Consider the following 16,219-nt stretch of genomic DNA (forward strand, 5'->3'; position numbering starts at 1 on the left):
TAGATTAGGAAAACCTTGAATGATGCAGGCTTGAAGCAAGTCGCAATCTAGCCCCTTTTTGAAGTAATTGACCAGTGACCATTCAGGCCACTGCCCCAACCAGTTAGCAACTCTTCTGAATTGACAGACGTACTCCTTTGTGGGGACACCTCTTTGCCTCAAGCGGTGAATTTCTTTCTCGGCCGTCAGGATTTGGGATTCATCTTCAAACTGACTCTCAGTTGCTCCATGAATAGATTAATGTGCAATTCAGGAGCCCCCTCATGATGGAGGTTGGTCACCCAGTCAGCCGCTTCCCCCCAGTTTGCCGCTACCGCATTCACCATCATAGCCCCATCCAGGTAGGCATAAGCGTAGCAATCCAAATGAGCCCACACCTGGTTTAGGAAGAAGGTTAACTTCTCAGGATTCCCATCGAAAGTGGGCTTGATGAGAGGCGGCTCGAATCTCAGCGGGGCCACCTACGCCTGCTGCTGGGCTTGGGCGGATTGCTGGTCCTGGGGATGTGGTTGAATCACTCTCCAGACTCCTCTTGGCTGGGCTCTGGGACTGGCATCATGAGGCTGTGGCAATGGGCTTGGCTGGGATACAGGGCTAGATATCGCAGCTGGTTGGGGGGAGGATGAAGCAGCACAGGCTCTGGTGGTTGGGCTGGAACTCGCTCATTTCCAAAGTTGGCTGTCAATGCTGCAAACATTGACATGTTTTTGCACTGACAATATAAGAGGCAGCCTTTTGCTTTAACTGTTTGGCTTTGAATCACTAAAGTGCGGGAGGAATTAAAGCTGGATATTTTGAGAAGATAAGAGCGTGCTTCAGAAGGGAAGTGAAACTTCGTGTGTTAAACTAATTGGTAAATGTGATTCATGACGTGTAATTAAGGGAGGGAGATTCTGTATGATTTGATGTGTTAAGGGGAGGAGAATTCAGATTCTGATATCCACGCATGAGTGCCAATGATCCGTCTTTATTATTATAGACTTTTTTGCAATAAACAATCATGCAGTGTACTTTGATCTGTCTCATTAATCGGAACCATGACATCATGCCGGAATCTTCTTTCTTTCAAACAACTTGGGAGTGCTAAGCTCCCACCGCTGTCTCTAGTAAGGGAGATAACCTGGCAAAGATTCAGGGACGAATCTTCAGTGAGGAAGCCTGGTTGCTAATAAAACCTCAGAGGAGGGAGTGATAGATGGCTTGCTGTGGGATGTTGAGTTTGGGCAGATCTCCAACCCTCAGCAGCTAAGTGAGCCTATCTGGTCATCAGGCTGGAATCACTCCAGCGGAGACTACAGATGCCTTGAGACTGCACTGCCAGAGTCTTAAAAAGCAGAATGGTGGACAGCTACCAGACCATCTGCCACTGAGAATTTGGGTGAGCGGAAAATCCTGTCTGCAGCCCAGACAGCCTGCCAGCCCCAGGAGTCCCCTGCCAGGCCCTCCAGGCCCACAGACACAGAGGACCGCAGCCTGGGGCTCTGCAGCAATGGGAGGTTGGGGAACCCCCACAAGTGAAAGACTTAAAAAACCTCTGAGCTTGCCACAGCTAATAGAGGCCTTGCAACAGCTGGGGGTGGTGCAGAAGCCTGGAGATCAGAAGGTGGTGGGAGGACAACAACAGCAAGGGTGGCAGCAGCAGGGCCCGAACAAGTGAAACTTCGTGTGTTAAACTAATTGGTGAATGTGATTCATGACGTGTAATTAAGGGAGAGAGATTCTGTATGATCTGATGTGTTAAGGGGAGGAGAATTCAGATTCTGGCATCTACCCATGAGTGCCGATGATCTGTCTTTATTATTATAGACTTTTTTGCAATAAACAATCATGCAGTATACTTTGATGTGTCTCATTAATCGGAACCATGACATTAGCAGCAAATCAATTTATAACATTTTTGAAATGTGTTTTTTTGTAATTCTGTCTCTCACTGTTAAAATAAACCTACCATTAAAATTATAGACTGATCATTTCTTTGTCAGTGAGTAAACGTACAAAATCAGCAGGGGTTCAAGTAATTTTTTCCCTCAGTTTATGTCTCTAACCAGGCCTTTTATTTTTTCAAGCACTGCACTCATTACCACTGTAACTGACTATTACATTATTACACTACTTTACATGACATGATATAACATTACACACAGTTTCTGACATTACAAACCTTTATAGTAGTATGAGATTATGCTGAGGCTTTCTCAGTACTTAGCTTTTCAGAATCACATAGCATGGCAGCATGGTGCAACACATATTCCTTTAGTTTTCTGGAAAAAAAGATATAAAACTAATTAATAAACAATTATACTTTTTCCTTAGATGAAATATATTGAGATCATTGAAGAAATAGCTGAGTATATAAATATTTTTGTGCATTTTCCATAGAAAAAGAGGAATTTGATTGGAGAAAATATTTAATGAAAGACGAAGACCTGGACTTTGTTCCTGATCTAGAATCACCAGTAAGTAATAGAGAATAATAATTTGTATTGAATAAGTAAATAACATTTAGCATTTAGTCAATTTCTCAGGTGTATGTTCCCATGTAGAAATGTATTTTCTATTTTCTCAGTCCCCTTCATGGATTACTGCCTTGTCGTGGCGAAGGGGCTTGCGTAATTCAATGAAGCTATGAGCTATGCCGTGCAGGGCCACCCAAGACGGAAAGGTCATAGCAGAGAGTTCTGACAAAACGTGATCCACTGGAGAAGGAAATGGCAAACCACTCCAGTATCTTTGCCATGAAAACCCTATGGACAGTACCAAAAGGCAAAACGATATGACGCTGGAAGATGAGCCCCTCAGGTCGGAAGGTGTCCAATATGCTACTGGGGAAGAGCAGAGGGCTAGTACTATTAGCGCCAGAAAGAATGAAGCGACTGGGCCAAAGCCGAAAGGACGCTCAGCTGTAGATATGTCGTGGTGAAAGGAAAGTCCGATGCTGTAAAGATTTTTTCTCCATAGGAACCTGGAATGTAAGATCCATGAATCAAGGAAAGCTGGACATGGTCAAACAAGAGATGACAAGACTAAACATCGACATCTTAGGTATCAGCGAACTAAAATGGACAGGAATGGGTGAATTTAATTCATATGACCATCAGGTATACTACTGCGGGCAAGAATCCCTCAGAAGAAATGGAGTAGCCTTCATAGTCAATAAAAGAGTAGGAAAAGCAATACTGGGATACAATCCTCAAAATGACAGAATGATCTCAGTTCGAATCCAAGGCAAACCATTCAATATCACAGTAGTCCAAGTCTATGCCCCAACCACCGGTGCTGAAGAGGATGAAATTGACCGGTTCTATGAAGCCCTACAGCACCTTATAGAACTAACACCAAAAAATGATGTCCTTATCATCATGGGGGATTGGAATGCTAAAGTAGGAAGCCAAAAGATAACTGGAATAACAGGCAAGTTTGGCCTTGGAGTACAAAATGAAGCAGGGCACAGGCTGATAGAATTTTGTCAAGAGAATACGATGGTCATAGCAAACACTCTTTTCCAACAACCCAAGAGACGGCTTTACACATGGACATCACCAGACGGTCAACACAGAAATCAGATTGACTATATGCTCTGCAGCCAAAGTTGGAGAAGCTCTATACAGTCAGTAAAAACAAGAGCAGGAGCTGACTGTGGCTCAGACCATGAGCTTCTTGTTGCAAAGTTTAGGCTTAAATTAAAGAAAGTAGGGAAAAGCGCTAGGCCAGTCAGGTATGAATTAAATCATATCCCTGTTGAATATACAGTAGAGGTGACAAATATATTTAAGGAATTAGATCTGATAGACAGAGTGCCTGAAGAACTATGGACAGAGGTTCACAACATTGTACAACAGGTAGCAACCAAAACCATCCCAAAGAAAAAGAAATGCAAGAAAGCAAAATGGCTGTCTGAGGAAGCTTTGCAAATAGCTGAGGAAAGGAGGGAAGGGAAAGGCAAGGGAGAAAAAGAAAGATATGCCCAATTAAATGCAGAATTCCAAAGAATAGCTAGAAGAGATAAGAATGCCTTCTTAAATGAACAATGCAAAGAAATAGAAGAAAACAATAGAATAGGGAGGACCAGAGATCTTTTCAAGAAAATTGGAGAGATGAAAGGAACGTTTCATGCAAAAATGGGCATGATAAAGGACCAAAATGGCAGGGACCTAACAGAGGCAGAAGAGAATAGGTGGCAAAATTACACAGAAGAACTATACAAGAATGAGCTTAACGTCCCTGATAATCACAATGAGGTGGTTACTGACCTCGAGCCAGACATCCTAGAATGTGAAGTGAAGTGGGCCTTAGAAAAGCTGAGCAACAACAAAGCTAGTGGAGGTGACAATATTCCAGCTGAGCTATTCAAAATCTTAAAAGACGATGCAGTAAAAGTGCTACACTCAATTTGCCAGCAAATTTGGAAAACTCAACAGTGGCCAGAGGATTGGAAAAGATCAGTTTACATTCCAATTCCAAAGAAAGGCAGTGCCAAAGAATGTTCAAACTATCGCACCATTGCACTCATTTCTCATGTTAGTAAAGTTACGCTTAAAATTCTACAAGCTAGACTCCAGCAGTATGTGGATCGAGAACTACCAGAAGTACAGGCAGGATTTCGAAGAGGCAGAGGAACTAGAGATCAAATTGCTAACAAACGCTGGATCATGGAGAAAGCTAGAGAGTTCCAGAAAAACATCTACTTCTGCTTCATTGACTATGCTAAAGCCTTTGATTGTGTGGATCATAACAAACTGTGGCAAGTCCTTAAAGAGATGGGCATACCAGACCATCTTATTTGTCTCTTGAGAAACCTATATGCGGGCCAAGAAGCAACAGTGAGAACTGGACACGGAACCACTGATTGGTTCCAAATTGGGAAAGGAGTCCGGCAAGGCTGTATACTGTCGCCTTGCCTATTTAACTTATATGCAGAGCACATCATGAGAAAGGCAGGGCTAGATGAATCAAAAGTTGGAATTAAGATTGCCGGAAGAACCATCAACAACCTAAGATATGCAGATGATACCACTCTAATGGCAGAAAGTGAAGAGGAACTAAAGAGCCTCTTGTTGCGAGTGAAGAAGGAGAGTGCAAAAGTTGGCTTGAAACTAAACATTAAGAAAACCAAGATCATGGCATCCGGCCCTCTCAATTCATGGCAAATAGATGGGGAAGAAATGGAGGTAGTGACAGATTTTATTTTCCTGGGCTCCAAGGTCACTGCAGATGGGGACTGTAGCCAAGAAATTAAAAGACGCTTGCTCCTGGGGAGGAAAGCCATGGCAAATCTAGACAGCACACTAAAAACCAGAGACATCACCCTGTCAACAAAAGTGCGTATAGTCAAGGCTATGGTCTTCCCAGTTGCAATGTATGGCAGTGAAAGCTGGACCATAAGAAAGGCTGAGCGCCAAAGAATTGAAGCCTTTGAACTATGGTGCTGGAGAAGACTCCTGCGAGTCCCTTGGACTGCAAGGCGATCAAACCGGTCAGTCCTAGAGGAGATCAACCCTGACTGCTCTTTAGAAGGCCAGATCCTGAAGCTAAAACTCAAATACTCTGGCCACCTAATGAGAAGGAAGGACTCACTGGAGAAGAGCCTAATGCTGGGAAAGATTGAGGGCAATAGAAGAAGGGGACGACAGAGAATGAGGTGGCTGGATGGAGTCACTGAAGCAGTAGGCGTGAGCTTAAAAGGACTCCAGAAGATGGTAGAGGACAGGAAGGCCTGGAGGAACATTGTCCATAGGGTCGCGATGGGTTGGACACGACTTCGCAACTAACAACAACAAATTTTCTCAGTAAATTCCTTTGTCTATATTATATCATGATTACATGGTTGGTTTTAGTAATTTAGTTTCAACCTCGTATTATAGTTTTTTCCTAAGACTGTGTGTGTGTTTGTCTCTCTCCCTCTCCAATAATAGAAACAGTGTAATCATTGATTTTCTGCCAGCAAATCTTTATCTTAAAATTCTGACTTTGTCTTAGAGAATTGTAGAATTGCTCCACTCTATTACTTCTGTTTATGGTGATGTTAAACTGGAATTCATAGTGCATTGTTTATGAAATGAGATAATTATTGAATATTTACATGTTTTAGATGCTATATTATACTGTAATGTTTTTAACGTTGTAATGCCTCGTAAATTACAAAAATCCATTTAAGTTTCCACTGTGCCATTATCTTAGAGGGAAGTATATTTTGTGCTTTAATATTATATAGGACTGGTCAGATGTAAGTGATGAAGAGGATACCGAACCTTTGAGCAGAGAAGACTCTGGCATTCAGGTAGATAGGACACCACAAGAAGATCAGGATCAAAGCAAGAAGTCAGCATCTCTTGTCAACTGGAAAGGTATTTTCTGAAGCTGGTCTTTACATCAGAGTGGACTATACCAGTTCTTATCTTGGTGTATTTGATTTAAACTTTATGACAGTTTGTAGTATTGTGGTGTTAGCACATGTAGATAAAATGCATGTTTTGGGGGTATTTAGAGAAATGATTCACATTATTCAGTTGGTCTGCTTGCTGATTATATGGCTCATAAAAATTTTGGTAGAACTCTGAAATTGTTAGTAATAACTGTGCTTATGCTGATATAATTTTTTTTTTAAAATTACATTTATATCCCACCCTTCTCCGAAGACTCAGGGCGGCTTACAAGCTTAGCAGTACCCTTCATTCTATGTATATGCCTGCTTGTTAGGGCTTTCACACACACCCCAAGCAGCATTATTACAAAGTCAGCTTATTGCCCCCAACAATCTGGGTCCTCATTTTACCTACCTTGGAAGGATGGAAGGCTGAGTCAACCTTGAGCCTGATGGGATGCAAACCTGCACTAATTGCAGGCAGCTGGTGTTACTTAAGGAGGCATTAGCCCACTGCTCCACCAAGTTTTGCCCCATTTTACAATCTTTCTTGCCACTATTGTCAAGTGAACTACTGCAGCAATTTAGTAACAAGTTGTTAAGTGAATCTGGTTTCCCCACTGACTTTGCTTGTCAGAAGGTCACAAAAGGGATCACTTGAACCTGGGACACATCAATGGTCATAAGTATGAAGCAGTTGCTAGGCATCTGAATTTTGATTCAGATTTGACTACAGGAATGCTGCAATGTTGTGTGAAAAATGGTCATAAGTGACTTTTTTCAGCACCGTTGTAACTTTGAACGGTCATTAAATTATAAGTCAAGGACTACCTATATTGTGTAAAAGTAAAAAGTTGAGGTTTGATGTTATTACCTTATTCTACTGCACAAAAGGGAGTCAGAAGTCAATGCCTTTTTCCCTTTTTTTCCTTTTGTCTTCTTCTTGTTGTTGTTAGTTGCGAAGTCGTGTCCGACCCATCGCAACCCCACGGACAACGTTCCTTCAGGCCTTCCTGTCCTCTACCATCTTCTGGAGTCCATTTAAGCTCACGCCTACTGCTTCATTGACTCCATCCAGCCACCTCATTCTCTGTCGTCCCCTTCTTCTTCTTCTCTTGCCCTCAATCTTTCCCAGCATTGCGAAGGTTGTTGAGAGTGTGGTGGGGCATCAGCTCCCTCTGGTCTTGGATGAAGCGGATTATCTAGACCCGTACCAATTGGGTTTCAGGCCCGGGTACAGCACGGAGACAGCATTGGTCGCTCTGGTGAATGATCTCTGGAGGGCCCGGGACAGGGGATATTCCTCTGTCCTAGTCCTATTAGACCTCTCAGCGGCTTTCAATACCATCGACCATGGTATCCTGCTGCGGCATCTCAGGGGATTGGGAGTGGGAGGCACAGTTCTTCAGTGGTTCTCCTCCTATCTCCTGGGACGTTCGCAGTCGGTGTTGGCAGGGGGGCAGAGGTTGACCTCGAGGTCTCTCGTTTGTGGAGTTCCTCAGGGGTCAGTCCTCTCGCCTCTCCTGTTCAACATCTACATGAAACCGCTGGGTGAGATCATTCGTGGTTTTGGAGTTGGGTATCATCAGTATGCTGATGATACCCAGCTTTTCATTTCGACCCCAAACCACCCCAGTGATGCCCTTGACGTGATGTCCCGTTGCCTGGAAGCGGTTCGGGTCTGGATGGGGAGGAACAGACTTCAACTCAACCCCGACAAGACTGAGTGGCTGTGCATACCGGCATCCCGGGATATTCAAAATATTCCACCTCTTTCCATGGGGGGTGAGCTATTACCCCCCGTAGATAGGGCTCGCAACTTGGGAGTCCTCCTAGATTCGCGGCTTACTTTGGAAGACCATATAGTGGCGGTGACTAGGGGGGCCTTCGCCCAGGTTTGCCTGGTGCGCCAGTTGCGGCCCTATCGAGACCGGGATGCCCTGTGTACGTGACCTCTCGTCTGGATTACTGCAACGCTCTCTACATGGGGCTTCCCTTGAAGACCGCTCGGAGGCTCTAACTGGTACAGAATGCAGCAGCGAGAGTTGTCTTGGGAGTCTCCCGATACTCCCATGTTACACCTCTGCTCCGCGAGCTGCATTGGCTACCAGTTGTCTTCCGAGTGAGATTCAAGGTTTTGGTAATGGTTTTCAAGGCCCTACATGGCATGGGTCCGGAGTACCTCGGGGATCACCTGCTGCCGGCGTCAACTTCCCCCCGCCCTGTGCGTTCCCACAGAGAGGGCCTCCTCAGGGTGCCACCGGTCAGAGAATGTCGTCTGGTGGCCCCCAGGGGGAGGGCCTTCTCTGTGGGCGCCCCGGACTTATGGAATCAGTTGCCGGTTGAGCTCCGGACGGCACCTGACCTTCGCTCCTTCCAACGCGATCTGAAGACCTATTTATTTGAACAAGCCGGCCTGGCCTGATGGGGGATGTGTTGGGGTTTTTATTGCGGTTTTTTACACTATTATTTACTGTTTTAGCTCGGGCTTATATTTAATTCTCTTTTTAACTTTTGTACTTTGTATTTTATATGTGCCCTGTTCACCGCCCTGAGTCCTTCGGGAGAAGGGCGGTATACAAATATAATAAACTTAAACTTAAACTTTTAAGATTTTGAATAGCTCAGCTGGAATACTGTCACCTCCACTAGCTTTGTTGTTGCTCAGCTTACCTGAGGCCCACTTCACTTCACATTCTAGGATGTCTGGCTCAAGGTCAGTGACCACCTCATTGTGGTTATCAGGGACATTAAGCTGCCGGGAGTGTAAATCAAAAACTCCGTGTCTTTGTTTATTAGAGGTCGATGAACCGTGGTTCATCCAAAACATGGTACAAAACAAGTAAGATAAAGAAAATCCGAAACATATTTACTATAACAACACTTTAATCAAAAAACTCTTAACTAACTACATGTTCTGGGTTACCGAACAGCACAAAGAGAAGGAAGTAAAACAATTGTTTTTTTCTTTTATGCGCACGCAGTAGTAGAGATAGAGATTAAACCAGAGACATGCGCACACAATAGTAGAGACAGAGATTAAACTAAAACATAGTTGAATATGTGACAAACACCATAGTTACAATGATAAGATAACAACACAGCTGGCAACGAGCAAACTGCAACGTGCTTAGCTGACAAACACAAAAATGCAGTGACAACCCCTTCTTTGTCAGTAAAGCAGAACTCAGGTAAGGCACATTTTCTTACGCAGATACTTATGATGAGCTGTAGGAAGTGGTTTATTAAGCATATCAGCAATCTGATCATGTGTAGGCACATACTGCAATTTCACAAAGCCCTGTTTAACTACTTGTTTTATATTTTTATAACGGATGTCAATGTGTCTAGACCTAGAACCTGAAAATCGTGTTTCAGATATATAAACCACAAATTCGTTGTCTTCCATCACAGTGATTGGTGGAATCGGGTGTGTCCAGATATCTGTGACTAAAACATCAAACCACGTTAAAGAATTACATGCATCTGAAACAAGCATATTCAGCTTCAGTAGATGAACAGGAAACAAAATTCTATTTACGTATATGCCAGTAAACAGGACATCCATTTATAAACATCATATAACCTGAAGTACTTTTACGTGATTTCCTATCACTCGCCCAATCAGAATCTGCATAACAACATAACTCTACATAATCAGTATGTGTGGGTTCTAATAATAAATTTATGTTTTTAGTGTGTTTTAGGTATCTCAATAATCTCTTAACACATGTCTAACGAAACTGCTTTGCCTTGCCTACATGTCGTGATAAGAGATTAACACTAAGTGCAATGTCAGGTCTAGTCCAACTACTAATATACAGCAGCGACCCAATTACTGAGTGATAAAGTGTTTGATCTTCGAACTCAGGACTTGCTTCATATGCCAAGTTGTGAAAATCTGTTTGCATGGGTATACTCACTGTCTTAGCATCCTTCATGTTACAGTGATGCAAAAGTTGTTCAATTTTATCTTCTTGTGAGAGATTAAACCCCTTCTGCGTTTTGACAACCTGAACACCCAAATAAGTATTAATATATCCTAAAGTCTTCAATGTGAAATACTTTTGTAAAGCTTTAGCAAAGTTCTCACTCATCTGCTTATTTGGACCAATATAAACAATATCATCGACATAAACAAGAACTATCTCATACCTATTGTCAGATCTTTTAGTAAACAAACATTCATCAGATTCGGACTTAATAAAGCCCATTAAATTTAGTTTGTCAGAAAGACATAAGTACCACATTAAACCAGACTGTTTCAGACCATAAAGACTTTTGTGTAAAAACCATGTATCCCCTTCTTGCTGTTGGAATCCTGGAGGACCTTTCACGTAGATTTCTTCATCTAGGTCAGCATGTAGATAAGCTGTTTCAACATCGAACTGGAAAACTTCTAAATCAAGAATAGTTGCAGTGACTAAGGCAATTTTTACACTTTCATTCCGAACTGTCAGTGAATAAGTAGTTGTATAATCCTCAGGATAACGTTGAGTGAAACCCTGAGCTACAAGTCTGGCTTCATACAATGACTCACCATTCGGCTTCTTTTTAATTCTGTAGATCCACTGAGTGCCAATAACTTTCTTGTTTGCTGGAGGGCTTGCAGGCGTAAACACCTGAAGTTTCTTTAGACTGTCCATTTCAGCCTGCATTGCCTCATACCATTTATCTTGCTCTGGTTCAGGAAGATGTTTGATTTGTATGAACTTATCAGAAGGAAGTGTAACATTACAAATCAAAGATAAAGGTGCTTTCGTTACTTGCCATGAATACAGTTTTGGAGGGATCCCCTTTGTGGTCCTCTTGGAATGTCTTGGAACAATCGTCCATTCTTCTTCCATTTCGTCCTCATCTTCATCATCGTCGCTAGCATTAGCATCGGCGGCTTGCGAAGACGGAACAGTAAGTTGATAAGAACTCGTGGAAGGAACATTCGCCTGTGAATCTTGATCATCAGGCTGCGTGGCATCAACAGCATCATTTCTAGGAAAATAAACTCCAGGATCGTTAGAATGAATCCTGGACCAGTCAGCATCTTCCTCAAAAGTACCGGATTGGGAAATCACTATTACATGAATGGAGTCAATGTATTTGCTCCATTTTGAATTATCTTCAATACCCATAAACCTCATTCTTTTTTTTTGAATATATTTTTTTATTTTATTGAAATCATCCACAACTACATCATAACAATACATCGCAGTGCTTATTAAAATTCTTTTAGAAAAATACACAACATAATAATAAACATTTTAATGTTTTAGACAAGTTGCTGTTACATTATAGAATCAATCCTTCCCGTAACCATCCCTTTTTGTCAACCATTCATACCATGGTCTCCAAGATAAATAATAATCTGTATCCCCCTTATCTTTCAACAGCATGGTCAAACGGTCCGATTCCGCACAATCAATAAATTTCTTGATTAACAGATCCTTGGGAGGACTAACAGAATTCTTCCAATATTGAGCCCATAAAATCCGTGCCGCCGTTAACAAGTGCGACATCAAATACCATGCAGATCTATTCAGATTTTCTGGTTTTAAGCCTAACAAAAACGTCTCAGGAGTCAGTTTAACAGAATGTCCTAAAATCTCATTCAACCATATATGAAGCCGATGCCAATACTAATTCTTTTCGCCGCAGGACCTCCTTTCTTTCTTTGAGCTAAAGGAATGTTCACTATAGCGTATGAAACAAAAATATGGAGATGCGAGAGATCAGGCTTGTATCCATATAACATGAAATAAGGGGTCTGATTTATTACACTACTCCAGGTACGATTGATAATATGATTGGCATATTTAATAGCCTCACCCCAGTATGGGAAACTGAGGTTGACATCTTCAAGGAGGCAACGCATCATTATTTGCAGAAGCTGAAGAGCTGAAGTCTGGTATAGTATGCCATTCTTACGCATCCAGTCCTGAAAACGCTGAGATATGAATTCAGCACCGCAATCACTCTGAATTCTAGCTATGCTAACATCATGTTGGGTATAGACAAGAGCGGCAAAGTCTTTAAAGATCTGAAAGGTCTCAGATTTTTCTTTCATAATGAAATATGTAATATGTAATATGTAATATCTAGAATAATTATCAACAATTGTCAAGAAATATTTTTTACGACCAATTGTTGGCGCAAAAGGACACACTATATCAGTATGTACCAAATCAAAAATGCGTGTTGACAGGCGTGTACCGCGCTTTGGAATGGCTGCTGCTTTGGATTTAGATTTTTTGCAGACAGCACAATCCAAAAACACCTTACAACCCTTTAGATCTAAACCTCTTACAAATTCTGGCATCTTCTTAAGAACACGGAAACTGGCATGACCCAATCGTCTATGCCATTTATGGATACATCTGTAATGCAAAGGTTTACCAATTAGTGAATTCTCAACGTTAACATTTTTATTAAAAACCTCAGGCTTGCTGTGAGCAATCTGTGTCTTTTTTTTTTGGTTTTAGGAGCTTTTGGAGTAGCAACAGAATCTCTCTGGGACATCTCTCACTGAGCCTGCACTCTCCTCTTTTCGATCTTGTATATTTGCCTGCTCTTGAGGCTTAAACTTTGGCTTTATGTAATAAACGCCACCAATCAACATGGTTTCAGCAATAATATCTCCGTCTTTAACTAAATAGCTTGTGTTTTCAAGATGGTGGACCTGAAATTTTAATACTCTAGACAAGTGGCTCTAACTAAGCAAACTATTTGCTGATGGTACATAATAAACGTCAGGAATAAATGCATCGAGCTCTTCAATATAAACAGTTCCTTTTCCCATAACCTGAACAGGAAGATTTGAAAGAGAGTAAAGTTTACGAAGTTCAGGTTCAGGCTCGTGCATTTCTGTATAAAGCTCCTTTCTATAAGTAACATGTAATGCTGCTCCACTGTCTAAAGTCCAAAGTAGTTGTCTGTCGTACTCTGGTTGAGATTGTGGATCGTTAGTTAAAGCTAATGTGGCAAGTGGAGTTTGCGGATCATGCCTGGGACCACGACGACCTTGTCGTCCGCCTCTACCTATGCTCCCTCTGGACTCTGGTCCTCTAGGCTGGTACGTGGGGGGCGCTGGAAATCTTTGGGGACAATCCCGGGTAACATGTCCCACACGATTGCAGACGTAGCATCTTGGCATTCTTGGAACGTAGGCTCTTCTGTAGGCTCTTCCACGGAAAGGACACCTCGCTGGAGCTCTTGATGGAGGTGGTCCTCTTAAATGTGACGCGGCTTGCATAAGTGCCACTTCTTCAGTTAAAGTTCTGCATACATGATCCACTGTGCATTGAGTAATGGGCACTTGATTAATTTTTGTAATAGCATCTTTCCATTCATAATTCAGTGAGTTAATAATAATGCTGATCATTTGAAAATCATCAATAGGATAGCCTTTTTCACCCAGTTCTTTTCTTATTCCTTTCATTTTAGTTAAATGTTCTCCAATATGTTCACCAGGTTTTAATCTCGAACCATGGAACTCAGACAAAAGTACACTCAAAGTACAGTCAGCTCCTGGTCTTGTTTTTACTGACTGTGTAGAGCTTCTCCATCTTTGGCTGCAGAGCACATAGTCAATCTGATTTCTGTGTTGACCGTCTGGTGATGTCCATGTGTAGAGCCATCTCTTGGGTTGTTGGAAAAGAGTGTTTGCTATGACCATCGTATTCTCTTGGCAAAATTCTGTCAGCCTGTGCTCTGCTTCATTTTGTACTCCAAGGCCAAACTTGCTTGTTATTCCGGTTATCTTTTGGCTTCCTACTTTAGCATCCCAATCCCCCATGATGATAAGGACATCATTTTTTGGTGTTAGTTCTATAAGGTGCTGTAGGGCTTCATAGGTAAAGGTCAAGGTTCCCCCGCACATGCGTGCTAGTCGTTTCCGACTCTAGGGGCCGGCGCTCATCTCCGTTTCAAAGCCGAAGAGCCAGCGCTTGTCCGAGGACGTCTCCGTGGTCATGTGGCCGGCATGACTAGACGCCAAAGGCGCACGGAACGCTGTTACCTTCCCACCGTAGTGGTCCCTATTTTTCTACTTGCATTTTTTTTTAACGTGCTTTCGAACTGCTAGGTTGGCAGAAGCTGGGATGAGTAACAGGCGCTCACTCTGCTACGCGGCACTCGGGATTCGACCCGCCAAACTGCCAACCTTCCGATCGACAAGCTCAGCGTCCTAACCCACTGAGCCACCGCGTCCCTCATAGGGCTTCATAGAATCGGTCAATTTCAGCCTCTTCAGCACCGGTGGTTGGGGCATAGACTTGGACTACTGTGATATTGAATGGTTTGCCTTGGATTCAAACTGAGATCATTCTGTCATTTTGGGGATTGTATCCCAGTATTGCTTTTCCTACTCTTTTATTGACTATGAAGGCTACTCCATTTCTTCTGAGGGATTCTTGCCCACAGTAGTATACCTGATGGTGATCTGAATTAAATTCACCCATTCATGTCCATTTTAGTTCGCTGATTCCTAAGATGTTGATTTTCATTTTTGTCATCTCTTGTTTGACCACGTCCAGCTTGCCTTGATTCATGGATCTTACATTTCAGGTTCCTATGGAGAAAAAATCTTTACAGCATCGGACTTTCCTTTCACCACCAGATACGTCCACAGCTGAGCGTCCTTTCGGCTTTGGCCCAGTCGCTTCATTGTTTATGGTGCTTCTAGTACTAGCCCTCTGCTCTTCCCCAGTAGCATATTGGACACCTTCCGACCTGAGGGGCTCATCGTCCAGCATCATATCTTTTTGCCTTTTGGTAATGTCCATAGGGTTTTCATGGCAAAGATACTGGAGTGGGTTGCCATTTCCTTCTCCAGTGGATAATGTTTTGTCAGAACTGTCTGCTATGACCTGTCCGTCTTGGGCCCTGCACGGCATAGCTCATAGCTTCATTGAATTACACAAGCCCCTTCTCCACAACAAGGCAGTAATCCATGAAGGGGTCCTTTTTTCTTCATTAAACAAATATAATTCTTAATACTTTCAATACATACAAAGTTGAGTATAAACATTTTTCTAATATTTGTACATATAACAATAACATCAACATATAACATCTTTTCTGATCAGCTTATGTTTCAATTCTATTTATAGAAGTCATCTTATCAAGTCGTTATATGTCCTGTTTTTGAGATTCTTATTTAAGCTTAATTTCCCCTCAGTATTCAAACCACTCTTATCAGTCATGATTTTCTCAAAGTTCATTATCTTTGAACATCCAAACTTTTCATTCAAATACACCATCTCAATATTTTTACATTTCATATATTATAAAAGTAATATACTACTTATATATCTTATCCCTCTTACTATAGGGCCCCTTTATGCCCAAGCTTTGTCTGTTCTTTTGGCCATGTTCAGAAAAAGTATTTAACCATATAGTACACCATCTAGTAATCTCATTATAGGGCCTCTTTATATCCAAACTTCATTTTTTTAAAATCTTAGTCATATATTATTCCATCTGGTAAGTTGAATCACATCTCTTAACTCTAATTCTAATCTTCCTTTTCTAGGTCGCTTTCCAAATCAGTAGGTTTAGCTTGCCAGGTTGTATTTTTGCAGATGTTGCTGGGGGTAAAAAAGACAACTTGTGTAGAATATTCATTTTTTATCTCCCACACTGTGATGGTTCCCCTCACAGCTCTTTAATCCATTTTATTAAATCTTCTTTTTTGTCCACCAGTTTGTTTTGAGGTCCTGGAAGATAAAACATCTTTTTTATTTCCTTTGTTGTAACAAATTTTTGCAGATTTTCTTTTGTTTGTATTAAGTTGTAGTTCTCTTCATTTGTAGCTTCCATATTTGAGTCATTTTCCTCTTGTTTGTATTCTGTTGTCTGATTGGT

General features: G+C 41.9%; 1 protein-coding gene across 3 annotated transcripts in view; it reads left to right on the forward strand.

Moving 5' to 3' along the window:
• The window catches only part of LOC310639671 (cytoplasmic FMR1-interacting protein 1), a 158,686-nt gene that overhangs the window by 24,254 nt on the left and 118,213 nt on the right, over nt 1-16,219 (forward strand). For 2 of the 3 annotated variants that reach the window (XM_083361495.1, XM_083361496.1), the window contains exons 5-6: nt 2,380-2,456; nt 6,212-6,344. The exons of the other annotated variant lie outside the window; for it this stretch is intronic. In XM_083361495.1, coding sequence (XP_083217621.1) covers nt 2,380-2,456; nt 6,212-6,344 — 210 coding nt within the window. The remainder of the gene's footprint in view (nt 1-2,379; nt 2,457-6,211; nt 6,345-16,219) is intronic. 3 annotated transcript variants of the gene reach the window in all.

The sequence above is a fragment of the Vipera ursinii genome (genome assembly GCF_947247035.1).
Source record: "Vipera ursinii genome assembly, chromosome: 4".
Classification (NCBI taxonomy): domain Eukaryota; kingdom Metazoa; phylum Chordata; class Lepidosauria; order Squamata; family Viperidae; genus Vipera; species Vipera ursinii.